Genomic DNA, 21,207 nt, shown 5'->3' with positions numbered 1-21,207 from the left:
CTCGTGGGTTTCCGTCGCTGTTTCTCAATAAGTCGAATTTAACTTTAAACTCGTTTAAGTTTTTAGACTGGATGATCTCTTTGTCCAGGCTATTCCATAAGTCTATACTTCTGTAAGGAAAGCTATATTTCTTGATATCCTTCAAGCAGCTTGACTGTTTCAATTTCATTCCATGTCCTCTTGTTGCTCTCTTATCCCATACAAACAGATCTTCTTTGTCAATTTTATCTACTCCCACCATGGTCCTGAACACCGCAATCATGTCTCCCCTCTTTCTCCTTTCCTCTAACGAAGGCAAATCCAGTTTTTCCAGCCTCTCTCTGTATGACAGGTCTGTCAGACTGGGGACCATCTTGGTTGCTGTTCTTTGTATTCTCTCAATCTTGTTTATATCTTTCTTTTTGTGTGGGGACCACACTACCGCTGCATATTCTAACCTGGGGCGGATCATGGCCACTATCAATTTTTTCATCATTTCCTCATCCATATAATGAAATGCTACTCTTATGTTAGTCAAGAGCTTATAAGTCTCTCCAACTATCTTGTTAATGTGCTTTTCTGGTGACAAACTATCTTGGACCAGCACTCCCAAATCTTTCTCTTCTCTCCTTTTTGTGATTAATTCATTACCCAAAAAATAATTCAGTGATGGTCTCCTGCTACTTTTACCCATTTCCAATATTTTACATTTCTTTACATTAAATTTCATTTCCCACGTCCGGCTCCAATTGTGTATCCTATCCAAATCCTCCTGCAGTATTTTACAATCCTCCTCAACCTCTATCTTCCTCAAGATCTTTACATCATCAGCAAACAGACTCGCATAACTGTTCACTCCATCTACCATATCATTTACGTAAATCAGGAACATTACTGGCGCCAACACTGAGCCTTGAGGGACTCCACTTGTTACTTCCCTCCATCCAGACATCTTTTCCTTTATTACTGTCCTCATTTGTCTGTCTCTCAAAAGTCTCTCATCCATTCCAGAAGTTTCCCCTTTAGTCCTCCTATATATTCTAGTTTCCACATTAGTCTCTTATGAGGTACCTTGTCAAAGGCCTTCTCTAAGTCTAAGTACACACAATCCACCCAACCATCTCTCTCCTGTACCACATCAATCGCTCTTGAGTAAAAGCTCAACAAGTTTGAAACACATGACCTTCCACTTTGAATCCAAACTGACATTCAGCCAAAATATTCATCTCTTCCAGATATTTTATCCATCTGTCTTTCAGGATTCTCTCACACAATTTTGCGACCATGCTGGTTAGAGACACTGGTCTATAATTCAGAGGTTCTTCCCTGTTTCCTCCCTTGTAAATTGGTACCACATTTGCCCTCTTCCATTCTTTTGGCACTTTCCCCTCTTCCAGTGAGCATACAATTAAGCTGTGAATTTTATCCGCCAGTTGTTCTCTGCATTCCTTCAGTACCCAATTAGAAATTCCATCAGGTCCTGGGGCTTTCCTTACATCTTGAGTTTCCAGTAATTTATACACCTCCTGCACCTCCACTTTTATATCTTTCATCACCGGAACATTTCTAATCACTCCCTCCCCTTCCACAAGCTCCTTTTCTTTAGTGAAAACTGACTGGAAACGTTTGTTCATTATTTCTGCTTGCATTGCTGCATCCTTAAAGACCTCTCCATCTACTTTCAGCTTGGTGATTCCTTCCTTTTGTTTCAGTTTGCCATTAACAAATCTATAAAACAGTTTGGGTTCATCCTTGCATTTGTCAATTATACCTTTTTCAAAATTCCTTTCTTCTTCCCTACGTATTCTTGTGTATTCGTTTCTTGTTCTTTTATATTCTTCCTTTGTTCTGTCGTTACCTCTCTTTCTCCAATTGTTCCACGCCTTATCTCTCTCTTTTTTGGCTATCATACACCTTCTATTAAACCACTCCTTTTTCCTGTTTTCTTTCCCTCTTACTCTTGGTACAAATTTTTCCACTCCCAAATTATAGAGGTCTAGAAAGATATCCCACTTCCTCTGTATCTCTCTTGTTTCTCTGAATTTTCTCCAATCCGCATTTTCAAAAAAGTTTCTCAATCCTGTAAAATTTGCTTTGCCAAAGTTGTATCTTCCCTGTCTATGAAGCTCGTCTCTTGGCTCGACGTTTCCTATTAACATCTGGAACTCAATGACCACGTGATCACTTTTTCCCAAAGGACAGAGATATTCCAATGATTCTATTACATCGGATTCTTTGGTGAACAGTAAATCTAACCTTGCTGGTGTATCTTCACCTCGAAACCGTGTCTCTTCTTTGACCCACTGCGTCATCACATTATTCATTATTATATTTAATAACAGAGTACCCCACGAATCCTCGCCGCCTCCCGAGTACCATTCCTCCCAGTTCACCTCTTTACAATTAAAGTCACCCACCAAAATTATATTATTGCTTTTCTCAATTATTTTTTGCAAGTAGCTAGCCATATCTGACAACATCTCATGGTATTCGTCATCCTTCCATGCTCTCGTCTTTGGGGGAACATACACTACCGCCATATCTCTCTTAACATTCTCTCCAGTTTCTAATTTCATATATATCACTTCAGCCCTGCCTTCTCCCATTTCCACAGTATATACATTTATGTTGTTCTTCACTGCTATCATCACTCCTCCTCCCTTTTTTTCTTTTCTCCACAGTTTGTATTTACCATCTCCCAAATGAACATCAATATCTTCTCTTAATTTGGTCTCTACAAAGCACGTGACATCAGGTTCATGTTCTCTCAAGAAATCATTAATTTCGATCCTTGTCGATATGAAACCATCAACATTAGTATATATCACCTTCAAATTATTTTTGACATTATTAATACCCTCTTCTCTCCTACTCTCTGTCCGTACCACTTCCTCAACTTCTGATCTTTCACAACCATCCCCCCTAGTTTCCTTCACTTCTATTTCCTTAAATACCATTTCCTTACTTTCATATCCAATACTCTCCAAAAAAAAGTATTACGTTCTTCCTCTGTCCTCTTATCATTTTTTTCCTTTACTTCTTCCTTTAATGATTTTAAAACTTCTCTTTCTTCTTCATTCAGATCTTTTCTTATTATAATATTTTCCATCCCCGCCTCTTTGCTTAATTTCCAGGTCACTTTAAGTATCTCATTTATTACACTTTCTGATGTAAACTTGACTCTCATTGGTCTTGTTTCCCCTTTCTTATAAGGCCCTATCCTCCTTACTTCCTCAATTTCTTTTACCCACTTGTCTCCTTCGGGGTCAATCTTGCCTAATATTCCTCTCACCATGTTCGTGTCTCTCTCGAGTCTTGCAAACCTAACCTTTTCTTCCTCTTCCCTGTTTCCAAATACTACCACACATCTGTTCCTTTCTACAGTTTCTCTCACTATTTTCTCTTTTTTCTTCAGTATTTTCACTACATTTTCTTCCATTTCTTTCTTGTTCATTTCCCTTTCTTCCTGGATGATCTCTCTTAAGCTGACCACTTCTTTCTGTTCTTCTTCTACGTGTGCCCACTTTGCCTTGTGTTCTTCTAGTACATTACTCACCTTCTCCGTTTTATTAGTACTCTCTTCAAGTTTCCTCCTCAGTTCAACATTTTCCCTCTTCAAATTCTTAATCTCTTCATTGGCTGTTTCGTTGGACTGGATTAGACTCTGTATGGTGGTTTCCGTATTTCCTGACACATCCTTTATCACTAGATTCTCTACTTTTTTTTCCGAGTTCACTAATCCTCATAATTAATGTTTTCACCAGGTCCATGACATTAGTATTAGCATCAAATCCTTGAAATTCCATTCCCTCATTGTTTACATTTTCGGCCATCTTTAGCGTACCGGTAAAGTACCTAAACAGCTGTTACCGAATAAGCCACAAACATTCATGTATACTATTGCCAACAAATCTTTACATTTTTGGTAGTCTACCAACTTTCATTATTTTAAATTTAAAGAAAGACCCTAGGAGACAGGACAGACAAAATTCCTGAAACTACTCAAGGTTAGGAGCGATGCCTGGGACGACCTCTCTCTCCGGCTGCTCGTGTGTGTGTGTGTGTGTGTGTGTGTGGTTTTATCCTATTTGACTTATTTGGATCTGTCTTGAGGTAAATTTTTAGTGTGGGTTTTGATTCAGTATTATATAATTACTCCAGTTAAGGCTTTCCTTGCTAAGATACTAACCAACAGGTTATTACAGCAGATTAAGAATTACATGGTTTTACAATGTGACAGTATTGTAGCCAATGATTCTGATGAGATATGCTACCATAGGCTATGGTAATTTATTGAAGGTAAACATTTTCATCATATACCTCTAGTGGCATGTCGCTTGTGGAGGGAATTAAGTCGTATAGTACCTACCAGTTATGTTTTTTCATTGTTTTTCATTAAAAGTTTATTTTTGTCTAGTTATATTATTTTTGAAGGAGGTGAAGCTGTGAGGGAAGGGCAGGTACAGTCGTGGTCATAAATAATCACCTATCCTCGGGTGCCGCATGCCTCAGGATGGCTCCTTTATGCATGGCAAATCACAGTGGAGTAAGAGGGGCTGACAGGGAGGAGTCAGAGAGAGAAGGGGAGGTGGGTGGGGGGATGAGTGATGGTGTAGAGATGGAGTGAGGGATGAGAAGGAGGGTAGGTAGGGGAGGGAGAATGAATTCGAAGTGGTGATCACATTATTTGCCTATTTTCTTTCATTCTGGCATTATATAAAGGAGTTAATATTCAGTAGACAGTGCTGCATTACACCTTGTATAGCAGCATCAGATAACAAGCTTTAGATAGGTACTGATATCAAGGTTTGGCTCATGAGAGAAAGATACTGACGTGACAGATCAAACACTTGTGCAGAGCCAGGTACTTGTGTTTATCCGTATATTTTTGCTTCGGACACAGAATGGAATCTGGATGGCTCTGACTTCTGTAATGTTTGCTTAAGAGATATCCTTCACCCTTACAAGTAATTAATTTTTGGACCAAAATATCATAATGCAACCATCGACATGGCTGTGTCCACACTAAAAAGAATCATCCTCTCGGTATACACTCCATCTGTACAATCACCATAACGTCAACTATTTTATGGCATCTCAGTATGAAAAAGCTATTTAAAATAATTGTGCATGATGGGTAATTAAATTTGATGTCTGTGCACATGGATGAATATAAAAACAGTATCTCTCATAAAATGTTAGAAGGAAAATATATCAAAATCCTACCCAAACTCCTCAACTATATCTATGTCAGTGTTTACCGATGTTGTTCTAGCTATACCAACCAGGAAAGCCTTAGTAAGTAGTCCAGTGGCCTCCTACCTTAATAACCTATTGCAGTCTGTGTGGCACCGCGGAAACATTGTTGTTGGTGGTTTGCTGGTTTCGAGTGAACAGCTTTCACTCATCCTTGGTGTGCTGGAGGAGGCGGGCCCGTGTCCTCTTGTTCTCTGGCTCCCACTCATTGACAGTCTGGGCCCACACAGTCTTTATGGCTTTGCACTAATGTTTGATTTGTCATGTCAGTATTTTTCATTCACAAGCCAGCCCTTGATTTCACCATCTATCTAAAGCTAGCTGTCTTATGCTGCTATACAAGGTGTAATGCAGCATTATCTACTGAATATTATTTTCCTTTATATCATGCTGGAATGAAAGAAAATAGACAAATCATGTGACCACCACTTTGCATTTATTCTCCCTGCCCTACTTACCCTCCCTCCCCTCCCTCACTCCATCCCTGCACCATCACCCATCCCCCCCATCCACCTTCCCTTTTCTCTGGCCCCTCCCTCTCAACCCCTCTTACTTTACTGTGCTTACCGCGCATAAAGGAGCCAGCCTGACGCATGGGGTACCAGAGGATAGGTGATTATTTATAACCACAACTGTATGTGCATAGTCATGTCCCATGCAACACATTTTTAAAAGTCAGAATTGTAAAGTGTTGTTTATTTTAGCCACATTTACAGTAGGAATAGGCATAGGAATAGGTACAATAACAAAAGAACTTAATTTCTTTCCATCTTAATATGAAATCTTGTTTGAGTCCAAATCTCTTCTGGAAAATGCTTTCAACTGATTTCACTCATAGGAAAAGTCAAAGAGTATAAGTTGAAACTTTGAGGTGAAAGGTGTTATAAATTTTGTAACCAAATGAATGTAAATGATGGATTAGTATGCAAGGAGATAACAGTTCAGATACATATCATAGTTTTAATTTGATTAGCCCATATCCAAAAACCATTATCCCACAGCATCTAACCACTACAGTAATAAGATCTTTGAGGACTGTTCCCTCATCAGTAAGACTTCTGCAAATATTACATGGTCATGAACCATTTATGCAAAGCTACTTTATGAAACATGAAATTTTCACAATATAAGTACTTATATTATTAATTCAATCTTGAAAGAAATGTATAAATTGGTTACATAAGCTGAGTACAGTGTAACCAGATTCATAGTCCCTATGTTTTTGCCTGTCAGTAGTCCCATTGGACATTATTGGAATAATGTTATCAGCTCTGTATCTCACTCATGTCATGTATAGGCAGTCTCAATTATGAGCCAGTGGTGTGTTTTTAAATACCGGTATTACATTTCTTTTTTTATGAAGTACATTTATTAAAACAGAGTTTGGAGTAGAGAATAGAGAAGAATGTTTAGAGAACTTGGTTGTATTGTGCATGATAGTATGATTTGTATGAAGGTGAAGAGAACCTCATGTGAAAGTGTGGTACTGTTGACACTCTCAAATGGGAGTGAAAGCTGAATAGTTAGTTAGAGAACTTTCCAAATTGCAGGGTGTAGAAATTATCTTTTTCCTGGACAGCTACAAGCACAAGAAGGATGGATGGTGTAAGTAATACAGAAAATTATGGTACAGGTATACAGCAGTGGAATGGAAGAAATTATGATAGAGTGAAATGTGGATACAGTAAATGAATAAAAATATGGTCATACTCCTTGAAAATGAATTGAGGGGTATTGTTGGAAGAGACAGACCTCTTGTGGTATGGAAGAAGAGAGTGGGTCAGTAAAGTGGTGAGAGAGAAGGTAGAAGAAGAGGAGTGAGGGAGGTATTTAGGGAAAAGGTAGCCTGGATGCAGTTCTGTCTTGGCCATACCATGTTGAGGGAGATCCCATGGGGAACAAGACATCAGAGATGCTGATAATGATGATTCAGATATTGCTGACACTTCAGTGGGGAACTGGCAGTCCATATTATTGGTAGAATTAAACCTGAATTGGGAATTTTTCTGTTATTTATTATGGACTCAAGTGAGATAAAGAAGTAAAAAAGAGAGATTTACAATGAGGACTTAATGTAGCAGTTTTTATCAGCAGTAGGAAAATTTTAATCATAATATCTATATATATGACCACTGGGAAGTCTGCATTATTTTAATGGAAGCTTCGGATACTGTACAATATTTCCGGCCACCTCCAGGACAGAGGAGCCCCTAATGATGGAGGGTCCCTCGTCCATTGACTGTGATGACTCCTCTGAGCGTGTGTCTGACTGCTCGATGGAAAACAACCGATCCAGCCCCTCCTCCCCTGCCTCCTCACTGGACGAGAAACTTCACCTTTACCCAGCAGACAGTGAGCCATCTCAAGGTGGCATTCCTTCTCCACCAAGGTAGGATTGTACCTCAACCCCTCTCTTGGATTTTTTCTCCATAAAGTTTAGTTTGAAAGCTTGTACAGCATTTCTTAACTCTCTCAGGCTTTTATGACTCACTCAGCTGAATAAAATCATTTAATATTACCTGGAAGATGCTGCTAGAAGTGTCCTGACCTTGGGAGGGTTAATAGTAACAGTGTTAACTGTCATACTCATAAGACTCACTCTGAAATGAATAAAATCATCTGGCATGAGCTAAAACAAAATACTCTCCCAGAGTTGTTCTGATCATGAGAGAGTTAATTGCCTTGTTCTGAAAGTGGAAGTTAGGTATGTGACTGGAACTGGGCACCGCAAGTGAAAATTCATTTCCACAAGCGCAAATACACAAACTAAAACCTTACTTTTGGCAACTGCAAATCTGCAAACTTCTTGAAATTTGCAGTTCCACAAATGCAAACCATTTGTATCCTGCCATGGCACCAGTTTCATTTTGTTCTGAATACAGTTAGAGGAATTTATTTAGTTTAGGATGATACCGGTATTTTCCATAATCAAAGGGTTAAAAAATCATCTTTAGTTAATCATGCACTTCAGTTATATTTTTATTTCCTCTATTCTGACTAAGAGTAGGTGACTTTATGAAGTTTGGAAATTGTCTGTAATACTGAATGGGATATATAAAATTATACTTATAGTAAAACTAAAATATATACTGATTTTAAAATATTATTATGTTAGTACAGTGCCCTTGCACAGTGAACGAGTTTATGGGCGGTAGACGAGCTCGTTCACTGCGAATTCGTTCACTGTGAACAACATATCTTATGGGAAAAATAGCATATGGCCAGCAGCACTTCCTCAAAGTCCACTTTTTGAGCCACAGAGATGTACTGAAGGGCACATTTCAAACACATACAGTACAGGTACTGTATATAAAATATAAAATACATGGTTATTTACCTTAAGTGGAGCAGATGGCAGTCCTGATTGGCTTGAATACAGGTGGTTCTGAGGCAGGGAGATACCGTACACTTAGGGCGACCCCTCATCACCTTCCTCTCCCTCGCTCCCGTCTCCAGTCCCACCCTCATCACTTGACTGAACCACTTCCCCACGTGCCTGTACCTCATTCACCTTTTCCATAAAACTTTCGGAGTCCAGTGATGACACCACTGACATCATTTCATCATCGTCTTCCCCAGGAAGTGTAGCAGATGATGCAGAGGCAACTGGCACCTCATATTCTTGATTTCAGTAGTAACGTGTGATGAGCGTTTGTTTTCTCATGTTGACTTTTGTATCGTGCCTTTCTGTCTGATATGGTTTCTACACCACTGAGCACTTCCTGTGTCCTAATGTGGCTGGTTTCATTTGCCTTGACCTCTACGCTCAGAACATCCACTACCGCTAGAATTTTACTGATCTTCGACATAGGCAAATCCTCGTTCTCCATTGGATTCTGCTCAACTTTTTTTTCTTTTTTTCTTTTTTTTTTTAATATATATATGTGCTTGACCTTGGGCATAGGCTTCACAGCCTGCTCCCAAGACCTAGTAGTCCTCCTACATATCATACACCTCTACATGTCACCACTTTGGCGTTAACACCCACCATCCATATTGAATACATGCTAGGGCTGTCTCATACAGGACTGGTGTATTGGTATTAGCGGGGCTATTTTTACGACATGTCGGCGGGTCTTCTGGTAGATCAGTAAAGTCTGCTTTACATGAAATTCAAATCCTTAAACTGTTCCCTGCCCCAGTGGGGATTTGAGCCTGGTTCCGGTAGGACCGTAGGCCACCTCTCTACCGATTGAGCCACTGATCTGACCTCTTGTGCAGTGTCTGCTTGGGGGTGGGTGGGAGGGTCATTCAATATGGGAGATGGCAGTTATGGCCTACTCTTTTCCCCGACTTAGTTCACTCAGAGATCAACTCATTCATTATGGTTTTGTGGACCTGATTACCCCGTTCATTCACTAGGCGAATTGTTTTCTCTGAATACGTTCAGTGTGCGAGGGCACTGTATATTAGACTGTATTTACTACAGAACAAGGGTAAATCATTCACTATTGTAGATAAATTAATAAAATTATTACACTTCACATTGCACACTTGACAAATTGACACACCAGTCCCCCTCTATTCCTCTGCTCTAACCTCCTTAGTCCTCACCCCTTAGTTACAGTCAGACTCCTCCAACAACTGAGACAACTCCTTCTTGAGCAGGTCCATGTTGCCCTTCATAAACACAAACTGCTCATAGTTCTCGGAGGTCAGGCTGGTTTGCGGGCAGGTTTACGTAAAATTTTTACAAATGAAATCATATTTCCACAATTGCAGAATTTGCAGTTTGCGGAAGTGATTGCGGAAGTGCTCAGCTCTGCATGTGAGTTTATTTATGTTGCCTTAGATGCAATTGCTCCAGAATTTTGGCTTGTGCAGAGAGCATGTTGCTGTTTCTTTAGTTGCATTTCTCTTGCCCATTGTTTGGCATCGTCCCTGACTGGAGCTTTCATTTAGAGGCACATATCCTTAGCTTTTCATTTTTTATTCTTTAGCTTAACTTTTTCTTGGGTCTGTACAGAATTATGTTTCCACACTTCTTATTTTCTTCCTGAAAGGTTTGATGTAAATTAAGCTCTTATGTTGTTAAATTATGGTTAATGGTGTGAAACTGTTGAGGTACACATCAGATCATCTTCAGTGAAGTTCCAGAATGTGCAGTAATCAACTATTAGCTTCTGGATTTGTGGTGATATTACAGTATAATTCATAGTATGGTGTTTTTTTTGAAAATGCTAATGGTAATAATTAATCCCTTTAGTATGGCAATGTAATTTTTCATTTTAATCAGCCTGCCACCAGCATAAATGTAGGAAACAACCAATGAATAGTGAGGAGCCAAGTAATACGAGATCTCAGAAGAGAGAGGGAGAAGTTATTCTAAAGAGAATCGTTTTCGTTTTCGTTTTTAAAGGCTCCAACATGCTTGCATGTGTCGGCCTTGGTCACCTAATGGCGGCTCTCCACGCTGCACGATCCATTGCAGCCTCCCTGTTCAGTCCCTTAACCCTAAGGTCACACTTAATGACCTCGTCCCATGTCTTTCTCGGTCTACCCCTCATAACCCCACCCCCAATATTAACACTTCTCACCTTCCTCACCCAATTATCATCCCCCATCCTCTCCACATGTCCAAACCACCTCAATCTACCTCTCCTCATCACAACACCAATACACTCCAGTCCCATCCTACCTCTCAACTCTTCCATTGTAAACCCAGCCCCTCCAGGCCTTGGACGCAGGGACGCACTGCACATCCACCTAATCATTGTCATTTCTGTACGTCTGAGCCGGCGCATGTCTTCCTCCTTCACTGCCCAGGTCTCACTGCCATACAGCATTACACTCCTAACACACGCTGCATACAAAGACCCCTTAGCACGTAGGGAGAACCCCCTCAATGTCAGGAGAGGCAAGAGCTCCCTGAACTTCTTCCAACCACTTCTCACCCTAGCCACAGAGCTAGCTCCAGCCCCACCTCCAGCACACAACATGTCTCCTAAATAACAAAACTTGTAGCAGCAAGAGAGAATGCAACAGAGTTCAGTTTGCTAGTATTGGTGGATGCAGATGTTGACTCATAATCTGTGAATGAAAGCTTCACAAGAACAGTAAATGGATCATCATTAGAGGCAGGAGGTAGTAACCCTGTGGGGGGGGGGGAGCTGGAGCAAACTCTCAGAGAGTACAAGAGAACTTGTAAAGAAGGAATGAATATGGTCATAAGTACAAGGAGAAATCACAGTAGCAGCTGAACTAAAGAAAAACCATCTACAAGAAAAAAAATTAAGATATGTGAAAGTTTAACTTGATCAGAAGTGAAGAATCCTTAAGGGCTAAAGGAAGTCCAAAGGTAGCCTAACAGTATTTGTATAGGAAGAAACCAAAAGCTTGCTATGAGAGATGCTGACAGAGAAGTAGAAAACAACAGAAGTGAGGTGGTCAAAAGCGCAAAAGAATTTTATGCAGAACTATATGATAGCTGTATCATGATTGAGAAGTCTGTCACAGCTGGAGAAAGAAAGACACAGTGATCCCCAGCATTATATAAAAAGAAGTAATGAAAACTCTGTGAAGGATTAAGAGGGGTATGGTAGGAGGAAGTTTTGATGGTCTCTACAGTACATTAGGGATGCAGGTAACTGCATTAAAGAAACTAACAAAACTATTTATGAAATGTCTGGAAGCCAAAGCAGTACCGAGACAATGGGAAAATGGATCTGGTATTCTGCTTCACCAAAAAGGCAACATTAAAAACCTGTAGAATGTCTAGCTAGTCAACTCTCTTTCTGTTATAAAAAAAAATAATGATAATAGATCAAATTAGTCGTACCTTAACTGCAATGCACCTAAGAGTACAAGCCAGATTTTGTAGTGGTTATTCAGCAGCAGACCATATTAAAGTTATAATTGAAGGCTGAGAGCTTAAGGATATAAGTTGTTTCTCTTCATGTCATTTATTGATTACATAGTATGAAAGTATTTCATTCAGATGAAACTGTTGTGTTATGGTGATGAGAGCCACTCAGACTTGCAGAAGTTGCAGTTATTGATGCCAATGTTATCTCCTGTTATTGGAACCTCTGCAGTCTCAGGACATCTTGTTTATTATATTCTGGCTTATGCCTGATTGTTCAGTTAAACTTTGGTAAGAGATCACTGGGCTGTATGGGTTAGTCACACTCAGCAATCCCTTGACTGCAGAGAAGCCTTATGATTTTATTCTGGCCAACACCAGATTTATTAAGCCATGCTTGGGCTGTACATGTCACCACAGTACAGTACAGAAATCTGATAGATCACCATGTCCAGGAGTAGACTGTAGGACCAGTTGAGCAGGGCAGTACTCCCAAGGTGGTTGGAATGCTAATGACAGAGAGAGCTGTAGCTTCCTTTTCATCAGCCCTCGTGACTAGTTCCTGATCATCCACCTTTGCTGAACTTTTTCAGTGTTTCAGTAACACAGAGAGTTGGCCAGCATGCCCTCCAATACAACTTTCTCAGCACCAAACTCCATGCACATTACACACTACACTTCCTTTTCAAAATAAAAAAAGAAAAATGGCGTCTAATAACCAAGCCTCGGAGTCCCCAAGGGGAGGGGACCATAAATGCCCCCACCATCCACCCCTCTCCCTGTGATGACTCAGCGAGCTGCCTGGAACCACTGTCCAACTCTCTTCTTTTTCATTTCTCCGACATTCGCAGCCTTTCCTCTAAACTTTCTCCCTGTTGAACACCACCTCTCCTCCTCTAAACCTCACCGTTTCTTCATAACTGAGACTCAGCTGTCTGAGGCAACTGATAGCAAACCCTTTTTTTGTATCTTCCAACATTTTTTATACTCATTTCAAAGCCAAAGGTGGCTGTTGTGTATATGTACGCAACGACTTATCTTGCCCTCATGTTTCTGAACTTGATTCTTCTGAAATCTCTACTCTCTGGCTTTGGCATTCCTGTCATTCTCTGACTAAATATATCTGTGCTGTTTACATATCGCCTGATTCTGTTGACTATGAAAAATTCTTCAACTATGTTACTTCTACAATGGAACACATCCTATCCATTTCTCCTTTCTGAATTCTCCAGTCTAGGAGATTTCAATGTTCACCACGACCTTTGGCTCCCCTCTCCTTTCACTGATCCACCTCGTGAACAAGCCTACATCTTTTCTATCCTTAACGACATAGAGCAGCTTGTACAGCACCCTGCCCATATCCGTGACTGCCTTGGAGAGAGCTCCAACATGCTTGACCTTCTCCTTTCGACTAATCCTTATGCTTGCACTGTTAATCTTTCCTCTCTGTTGAGCTCCTCCGATCACAACCTTATTACCTTAACCTGTCCTGTCACTCAGGTACGGCCTGTGGACCCTCCAAAGACATGTCGGTTGTGGCACTTTGGAGCTGCTGATTGGGAGGCCCTCAGGCAGTACTTCTTTGATTTTTCCTGGAATGATTATTGCTTCAATGGCCGGGAGCCATCTGAGTGTGCCTTGCGCATTATGGAGGTTATTCTCTTGGGCATGGAAGCATACATTCCCTTCTCATATCCTTTAACTAATACAAGAAAGCCTTGGTTTAATCACGCATGTTCTAATGCTGTCCACAACAAGGAGAGGGCCTATAAAAGGTACAAGAGCCAACCCACCCCTGAATCACATCATTTTTATGTTTCTGCCCGGAATCGTACTAAGTCTGTTCTTCGCTCTGCTAAAAATAATTTCATCCATACTAAATGCTCTCAACTCTCCAACTCAAATTCTTCCTGCTCCTTCTGACACCTTGCCAAAGCCTTTCTAACAACTTTACCTCATCATCCTTTCCTCCTCTTTTCTACTCTGATGGCTCTGTAGCTATTTCATCTACTGATAAAGCAGATCTCTTCGCTCAGACTTTTTCCTCCAATTCCACCTTAGACAATTCCAGTGCTGTTTCTCCGTCACTTCCCCCCCTGTGACTTCCTCATGGCTGACATTAAAATATCTTCAGCTGATGTATTATCTGCCATCACTGGCCTCAGTACTAACAAGGCATATGGGTCGGATGGAGTCCCTCTCCTCTTGTCCTTTAGAACTGTGCTTCTGTGCTTACACCCTGCCTTGGTAAACTCTTTCACCTTTGTCTATCAACAATACTTTTCCTTCATGCTAGAAGTTTGCCCTCATTCAGCCAGTCCCAAAGAATGGTGACCATTCCCAGCCCTCTAACTATCGCCCAATTGCTTTAACATCCTGTCTCAAAAGTTTTCAAGGCTGTTCTTAACAGAAAAATTTTAAAACATCTTTCCCATCATAACCTTCTTTCTGATTGTCAGTATGGGTTCTGTCAGGGACACTTCACTGGCGATCTTCTAAACTACCTTTCAGACTCCTGGTCCTCCTCCTTTTGGGACGTTGGTGAAAGCTTTGCCATTGCACTTGACGTCTCAAAGGCTTTTGATCGAGTCTGGCATAAATCTTTAATTTCCAACCTGCCGACTTATGATTTCTATCCTTCTATCTGTGCCTTCATCTATAGCTTCCTTTCTGGTTGTTCTATAGTTGCTGTTGTAGATGGCCATCATTCTTCTCCAAGATCTGTCATCAGTGGTGTTCCTCAGGGCTCTGTCCTATCACCAACTCTTTTCCTTTTATTCATCAGTGACTTTCTAAGCTGTACATCTAACCTTATCCACTCATACACTGATGATTCTACCCTTCACCTTTCCATTTGGTTCTTGCAACGTCCATCTCAGCAGTTACTTCAACAAACAAGGAATGAGTGTAGGGCATACCTAATGTCTGACTTGGCTCGTATCTCTGACTGGGGTAAAAATAATCTTGTTGTTTTTAATGCATCAAAGACAGTTCTTACATCTATCAACTTGACAAAATCCTCCACAGGAGTACCCACTAATGTTTAGCAGTATCCAGCTTAATCCCACATCATCCTTAAACATATTTGGGGTTTCATTCTCTCGGGACTTATCTTGGAAAGATCATATTACATCTCTTGTAAAATCTGCTTCCAAGAGATTCCTTACCTTCTTTACCCCAGCACGGGTGTTGACTGTACACACGGGTTTTATTCGCCCTTGTGTAGAGTACAACTCTCATGTATGGGGAGGCTCCCCACATACAGCTCTTCTATATAGGGTACAGTCAAAGGCTGTTCATCTCATTAACTCTCCTCCTCTTACTGGCTCCCCTCAACCTCTGTCTCTTTGTCGTAGTGTTACATCTTTGTCTCTTTTCTATCACTGCTTCAATGGTCACTGCTACTCTGAACTGTCTGCTTGCATCCCTCCACCTCTACAATGGCTGTGTAGTACCCATCTAGCATCAAACTTTCTTCCTTTTTCTGTTCAGCTCTCTAATGCAAGAGTTAACTGTTACTCGCAGTCTTTCATTTGTGCAGCAGGTCAGTTGTGGAACTGTCTCCCTGTGTCTGTATTTCCTACTTCCTATGATCTCCAGTCTTTCAAATGCAGTGTGTTCAGGCACCTTAAAATGAATGGATCTTGAATTTGGCTCTCTTTTGTTTTGTTTTTTGTTTTTTTTCATGGATGGAACGGTTTGCAGGCTCCTGGCCTTTGGTTCCTTCTTCCTTGCATAAAAAAAAAAAAAAAAGTTTATTTTAAAGCTTATGGTGCTTTATAACCAGTCAAAGCTCTTTTGGAAGTGCTGATTTAGGTATTTTTAATCTTCTTGACTGATAGGATTTTGTACAGTTGAACAAATTCAGTAGATGCCTGGTGGTAATGAATTTAGGTTTTCAGCTAGACGTGGCCTATAAAAGTTTACGTATGTGAGATGGTTGGGGTTTACTGCTCACTTAATGTTACTCAGGGATGATAGGTTGGTCACTTATAACTTAAATATCTGAAGTAGCCTATGTAGCATAGTTCTAGCTCTTTAAGTTCCTAATAGGGCAATAAGGGATTGGAGCATAGAAACCAGTAGATATTGTACTGTAGATAGATAGGATAAATTTGTTCAGTGTAAGCCTAAATATGTAATGTGTAAGAGTGAGAGGATCTAGGTCAAGTGTTACAGGAGTGGAAATTACAGTAGTTATTTAAGAGGGTATGAGGAGTTATCTGGAGAGACAGACAGGCAGCTGAGGAAATTCTCAAGCAATGTAATGTTGCTGCCGGTGTACTGGAAAGTGCTGGGAGAAGGACCCTTAGATGGTCTGGCCGTGTGCAGAGGCTGAAAAGTGAGAGAGTGGCTGGGAGAGTGTATTTGAGTGAAATGGAGGGGAAAGGGGGAGAGGGAGACTGAGAATGAGGCAGAAGTATGGGATGAAGAGATATAAAAATAAGGGTAGTGTGAGTTGGTAAGAGGGCAGGCTAATATAAAAATAAGGGTAGTGTGAGTTGGTAAGAGGGCAGGCTAATAGCAGTTGATAGTGGGAAGTGGAGATGTTTTCTTTTTAGCCACTCCCTCTGGGATCAAGGCATCTGGCCCCCAAAAGGTAAAATAGATTGATAGGTAGAGTAACCATAGTAAGGGAAAGGTTGAGCTATGTGAATAAGAATACTGTATGTGTTGTCAAAAATTCATTTCTGAGGGTATTCTTTTACTAAGACATCAAATGTTAAAATGAAGTAATAGGAGTCTCTTTGAATGAGTGGGGTATAACTGACACCCTAACTCACCTATTACTATCTCTTTGATTCTAGCTAGCTCCCCTTAATTTGGCCATATATTACGTAGCTACATAAGTCAGAATGACGGATAATGACGGGCTTGTGGTCTTGGTTAGGTTGCTTGGACCATATCCAAGCGTCCTGGTGCTTGCTATTTTTATATACAGTGTGCTTCCGTCAGCTGGCATGCATGAATGAGACTGACTGAATAAGGCGTATCTCTTTCTTTGTTGGACTCAGAGTTGCCAAATATTATTTAAATTGCATTTACTTAAATACATGAATTAATTCGTGAAATTTACAAGGATGGTCTAACTTAACAAGTTAATCTTACTTTTAAATAAAAACTATAGCTAAATATTCATTTTACTCTATGTTAAGATGTATAAGACCTTCTTACGTTTTCCACGTCATCACACCACGCATGTGCAGTCATGTACATGAAATATTCCTATCATTATAGGTATTTGTACCCATTTTTACATTATAGTTGTCCATAAAAGGTTAAATGCAGTAGCTTTTAACTTATTAACAATAAAGACTATTAACCAGAATACTAGAGCAAGTCCCTGGGTTATTAAACTGCTTTGAACCAGCACTATACCTTCTCTGGTAAATTCCTCTGCTTTTAACAGGGACAGCTATATTAGAAAGTGCGCATATACTGCTACACACAGGATATCTCCATCTGGGGGAAATGTTCTCCTTATATGTATTATTTGTGACCATGGTGACTTATTTAAGAGGAGCCTGTGGAGTCACATGGAGAGACAGGCTGACAAATGAGGATATAAAGGTGCGTTGTGGTGTGGATGTGGATGTGATAGGAAGCGTTATGAGGAACACACTGAGGTGGTTTGGCCATGTGGAGAGGATGGAGGGTGAAAGACTGACAAAGAGAGTGTATGTGAGTGAGGTGGAGGGGGGAAGAGGGAGGGGGAGGCCGAGGATGAGATGGAGGGATGGGGTGGAGAGGTATATGAGAGAGGGGGATGTGAGTTGGGAGCAGGGCAGTGAAATGGCGGGGGACAGGGTGACTTGGAGGCGATTTGTTTGCGGCCACCCCAAACGGGATTGAGGCGTCTGGCAATAGATAGATAGATAGATAGTGACTGAATCGGTAGAGAGGTGGCCTGCAGTTTTAATGAACCCATGTTCGAATTCTTGTGGAAGGAGGGAACAGTTTAAGGATTTGAATTTCATAAAAGCAGACTTTACAGATAGACCTGTAGACCCATGAACATGTCATGAATATACCTCGGCCAATGCAGGAAGTCCGGTACAGGGGTGGATCAGCCAGAAAGATTGTTGGGAAGGACTGTTGCTATAAGTTGTTTTGGCAGGGGGGGACAGACGGATATGGAGGTGTTGGTGTGATGGTTGCGGAGAAATGGGTGGAATATGTTATGAATGTTTTGAGAGTAAGCGATAGGATATTGGTAGTGAAAATTCTGTTGGGAAGAAAGATAGCTGTGATTATAACGGCATATGCTCCACAGGCAGGATTGGATGAATCAAAGAAAGATAGATTTTGGGGTGATTTAATACGTGTAGTGGGTGGTATGCGGGATGATGAGATAGTGATTTTGGGAGGGGACTTAAATGGTCATGTAGGTGAAGCAGCACAAGGTTTTGAAGGAGTACATGGGGGATGTGCATATGGTCTAAGGAATGCAGAAGGGGAAAGGATACTCGAGTTTGGGGAGGCAACGGACATGATTGTGTGCAACACATATTTTAGGAAAAGAGACAGTAAGTTAATTACGTATGAGTCTGGGGGAAATAGCAGTCAGATAGATTATTTTCTGGTTAGGAGGGCCGATAGGAGGTTAGTGAGGGATGTTAAAGTTATAGGAAGTGAGGAGTGTGTGCAGCAGCACAAACTATTGATTTGTGATATGGTGCTTAAAGAACAAGTGATGAAAAAGAGGACTTATGTACCTAGGAGGAAAATATGGAAGCTGAAAAACCAAGTAGTAAGGGATGCCTTCTATAGTGAGTTGAGGAGAGTGGTGGCTGAACAGGGAGCTGTAGACAGAGGCGTTAATGAACAGTACAGAGCCCTCAAGAACAATTTCTTGAGAGTTACTAATGTAACATGCGGCTGGACAAGAGGACCACCAAGACATAAAGTAACTTGGTGGTGGGATGAGGGTGTAGAAGCTGCAATTAAGGAGAAAAGAAGTCTTTTCCGGGAATGGAAGAAGGGTGGTAGCAAAGAGGAATATTTGGCTGCCAAGCGTAGGGCTAGGAGAGAGGTATACAGGGCAAAGTCTGAGTCACAGAGACAATTACTTGATAACCTAAATCATGGGGAAAGGAAAAATATATTTAGGGTGGCAGGTCAGGTGAAGAGGGATAATCAGGATATCATAGGTGAGCAGTGTGTGAAGAATGATGAAGGAAGGGTAGTGGTGAACAGTGAGGATATTAAAGATGCATGGAGAGAGCATTATAACCGGTTGTTGAATCAGGAGTTTGACTGGGACAGGGAAGGTTTGGAGCCAGCAGATCCAGTGTCTGGCCCTTGGCCTTTGATTGATACTGCTACTGTGAGTGAGGCAATAGGCAGGATGAGGGTGGGGAAGGCAGCAGGTGTGTCTGGGTTGACTGCCGAAATGTTGAAGGCCTCAGGCGATATAGGGGTGAGTTTAGTCACTGACCTCATAAACAGGATTATTTATGAGGTCACTGACCTCATAAACAGGATTATTTATGAGTGTGAAGTACGTGAAAGGGTACAGCAGGGAAGGAAGGTTGTTGGCACACTGAAAGTAGTGATGAGAAATAGGGAGGTGAGTATGGAAGTTAAGAAGTCACTGCATGATGGTATTGTGATCCCTACCCTGACGTATGGAAGCGAGGCGTGGACCTTGCAAGAGGGGAACAAGTCAAGAGTGAGAGCAGTGGAAATGAGTTACTTGAGAGGAGCATGTGGAGTGATGTGGAGGGACAGGTTGACGAATGAAGAAGTGAAGGAACATTGTGGGGTAGATGTGGATGTGGTTGAAAAGATTAGGAGAAATACACTGAGGTGGTTTGGACATGTGGAGAGGATGGAGAATGAAAGACTGACTAAGAGGGTGTATGTAGGTGAGGAGGAGGGAGGGAGAGGGAGGGGTAGACCGAGGATGAGGTGGAGGGATGGAGTTGAGAGGTATATGAGGGAGGGGGGGGTGAGTTGGGGGGAGGGGAGTCAAATGGTGGGTGACAGAGTGACTTGGAGGCGTTTTGTCTGCGGCCACCCTTTGCGGGATTAGGGCGTCGGGCTATAGATAGATAGATAGATAATGTTGTCCCGGATGATTGGCTGAAGAGTGTAATTGTAAATGTGTATAAAGGGAAGGGTGATGCCCTGAAAAGAGGAAATTGTAGAGGTATAAAGCTTTTAGATCAGATAATGAAGGTAATGGAGAGAGTTTTAGAAGGTATGATTAGAGAAAGAGTGAATATTGATGAGATGCAGTTTGGGTTTATGCCAGGTAGGGGGACCACTGATGCCATATTCATTGTTCGACAGCTTCAGGAAAAATATATTGGTAGGAGAAGGGATCTTTATTTTGTTTTTGTTGATTTGGAAAAGGCCTTTGACAGAGTCCCTACAGAGGTGGTGAAGTGGGCAATAAGAAAGCTTGGCTTGGAGGAGTGGCTGGTTAGGGTGGTTATGGCCATGTATGTGGGTGCTCACACCCAGGTGAGAGTGAATGGAGATTTGAGTGATGAGTTTTCCGTGAATGTTGGTGTGCATCAGGGGTCAGTCTTGAGTCCCATGTTGTTTATCATGGGACTTGAAGCCCTTTCACGTGACTTTAGAAACGGACTCCCATGGGAGTTGTTGTATGCTGATGATTTGGTGTTGATTGCAGAGAATGAAAGGGAGGCGGAGGAAAGGTTTAGGAAGTGGAGAGATGGTATGGGGCAAAAGGGTTCAAGGGTAAATGCAGATAAAACAAAAGTGATGATATCTAGGGTTGGTGGCGGTACTGTCAAAGACGAGGGAGAGTGGCCATGTGCAGTTTGCCACAAGGGCGTGGGAAGTAATTCCATCTTGTGCAGTGTGTGTGATAAATGGGTGCATAAGAGATGTAGTGGTATCAGAGGTAGACTGCGAGATAATGCTGATTTTATGTGTACGGCGTGCCGGGGTGAGCAGGTGGAGATCGTCAAACGTGAAAGGATTGAACTTGCTGGTGAATCTCTTCAGTGTGTGGAAGAGTTTTGTTATTTGGGAGACATGTTGTGTGCTGGAGGTGGGGCTGGAGCTAGCTCTGTGGCTAGGGTGAGAAGTGGTTGGAAGAAGTTCAGGGAGCTCTTGCCTCTCCTGACATTGAGAGGGCTCTCCCTACGTGCTAAGGGGTCTTTGTATGCAGCATGTGTTAGGAGTGTAATGCTGTA

At 41.4% G+C, this 21,207-nt stretch overlaps 1 protein-coding gene across 1 annotated transcript in view; it reads left to right on the top strand.

Moving 5' to 3' along the window:
* Window positions 1–21,207, top strand: part of tim (timeless) — a 394,051-nt gene that overhangs the window by 351,871 nt on the left and 20,973 nt on the right. Inside the window, exons 22-23 of the mRNA XM_080274845.1 lie at window positions 6,831–6,838; window positions 7,438–7,624. Of these exons, the coding sequence (XP_080130971.1) occupies window positions 6,831–6,838; window positions 7,438–7,624 (195 nt within the window). The remainder of the gene's footprint in view (window positions 1–6,830; window positions 6,839–7,437; window positions 7,625–21,207) is intronic.

This window comes from Coenobita brevimanus, chromosome 60 (assembly GCF_032717465.1).
Source record: "Coenobita brevimanus isolate Jiangsu-jjx chromosome 60, ASM3271746v2, whole genome shotgun sequence".
In the NCBI taxonomy this organism is placed as follows: Eukaryota; Metazoa; Arthropoda; class Malacostraca; order Decapoda; family Coenobitidae; genus Coenobita; species Coenobita brevimanus.
Note: the sequence above shows the minus strand (reverse complement) of the source record. Positions and strands in the feature narration are given on the sequence as shown.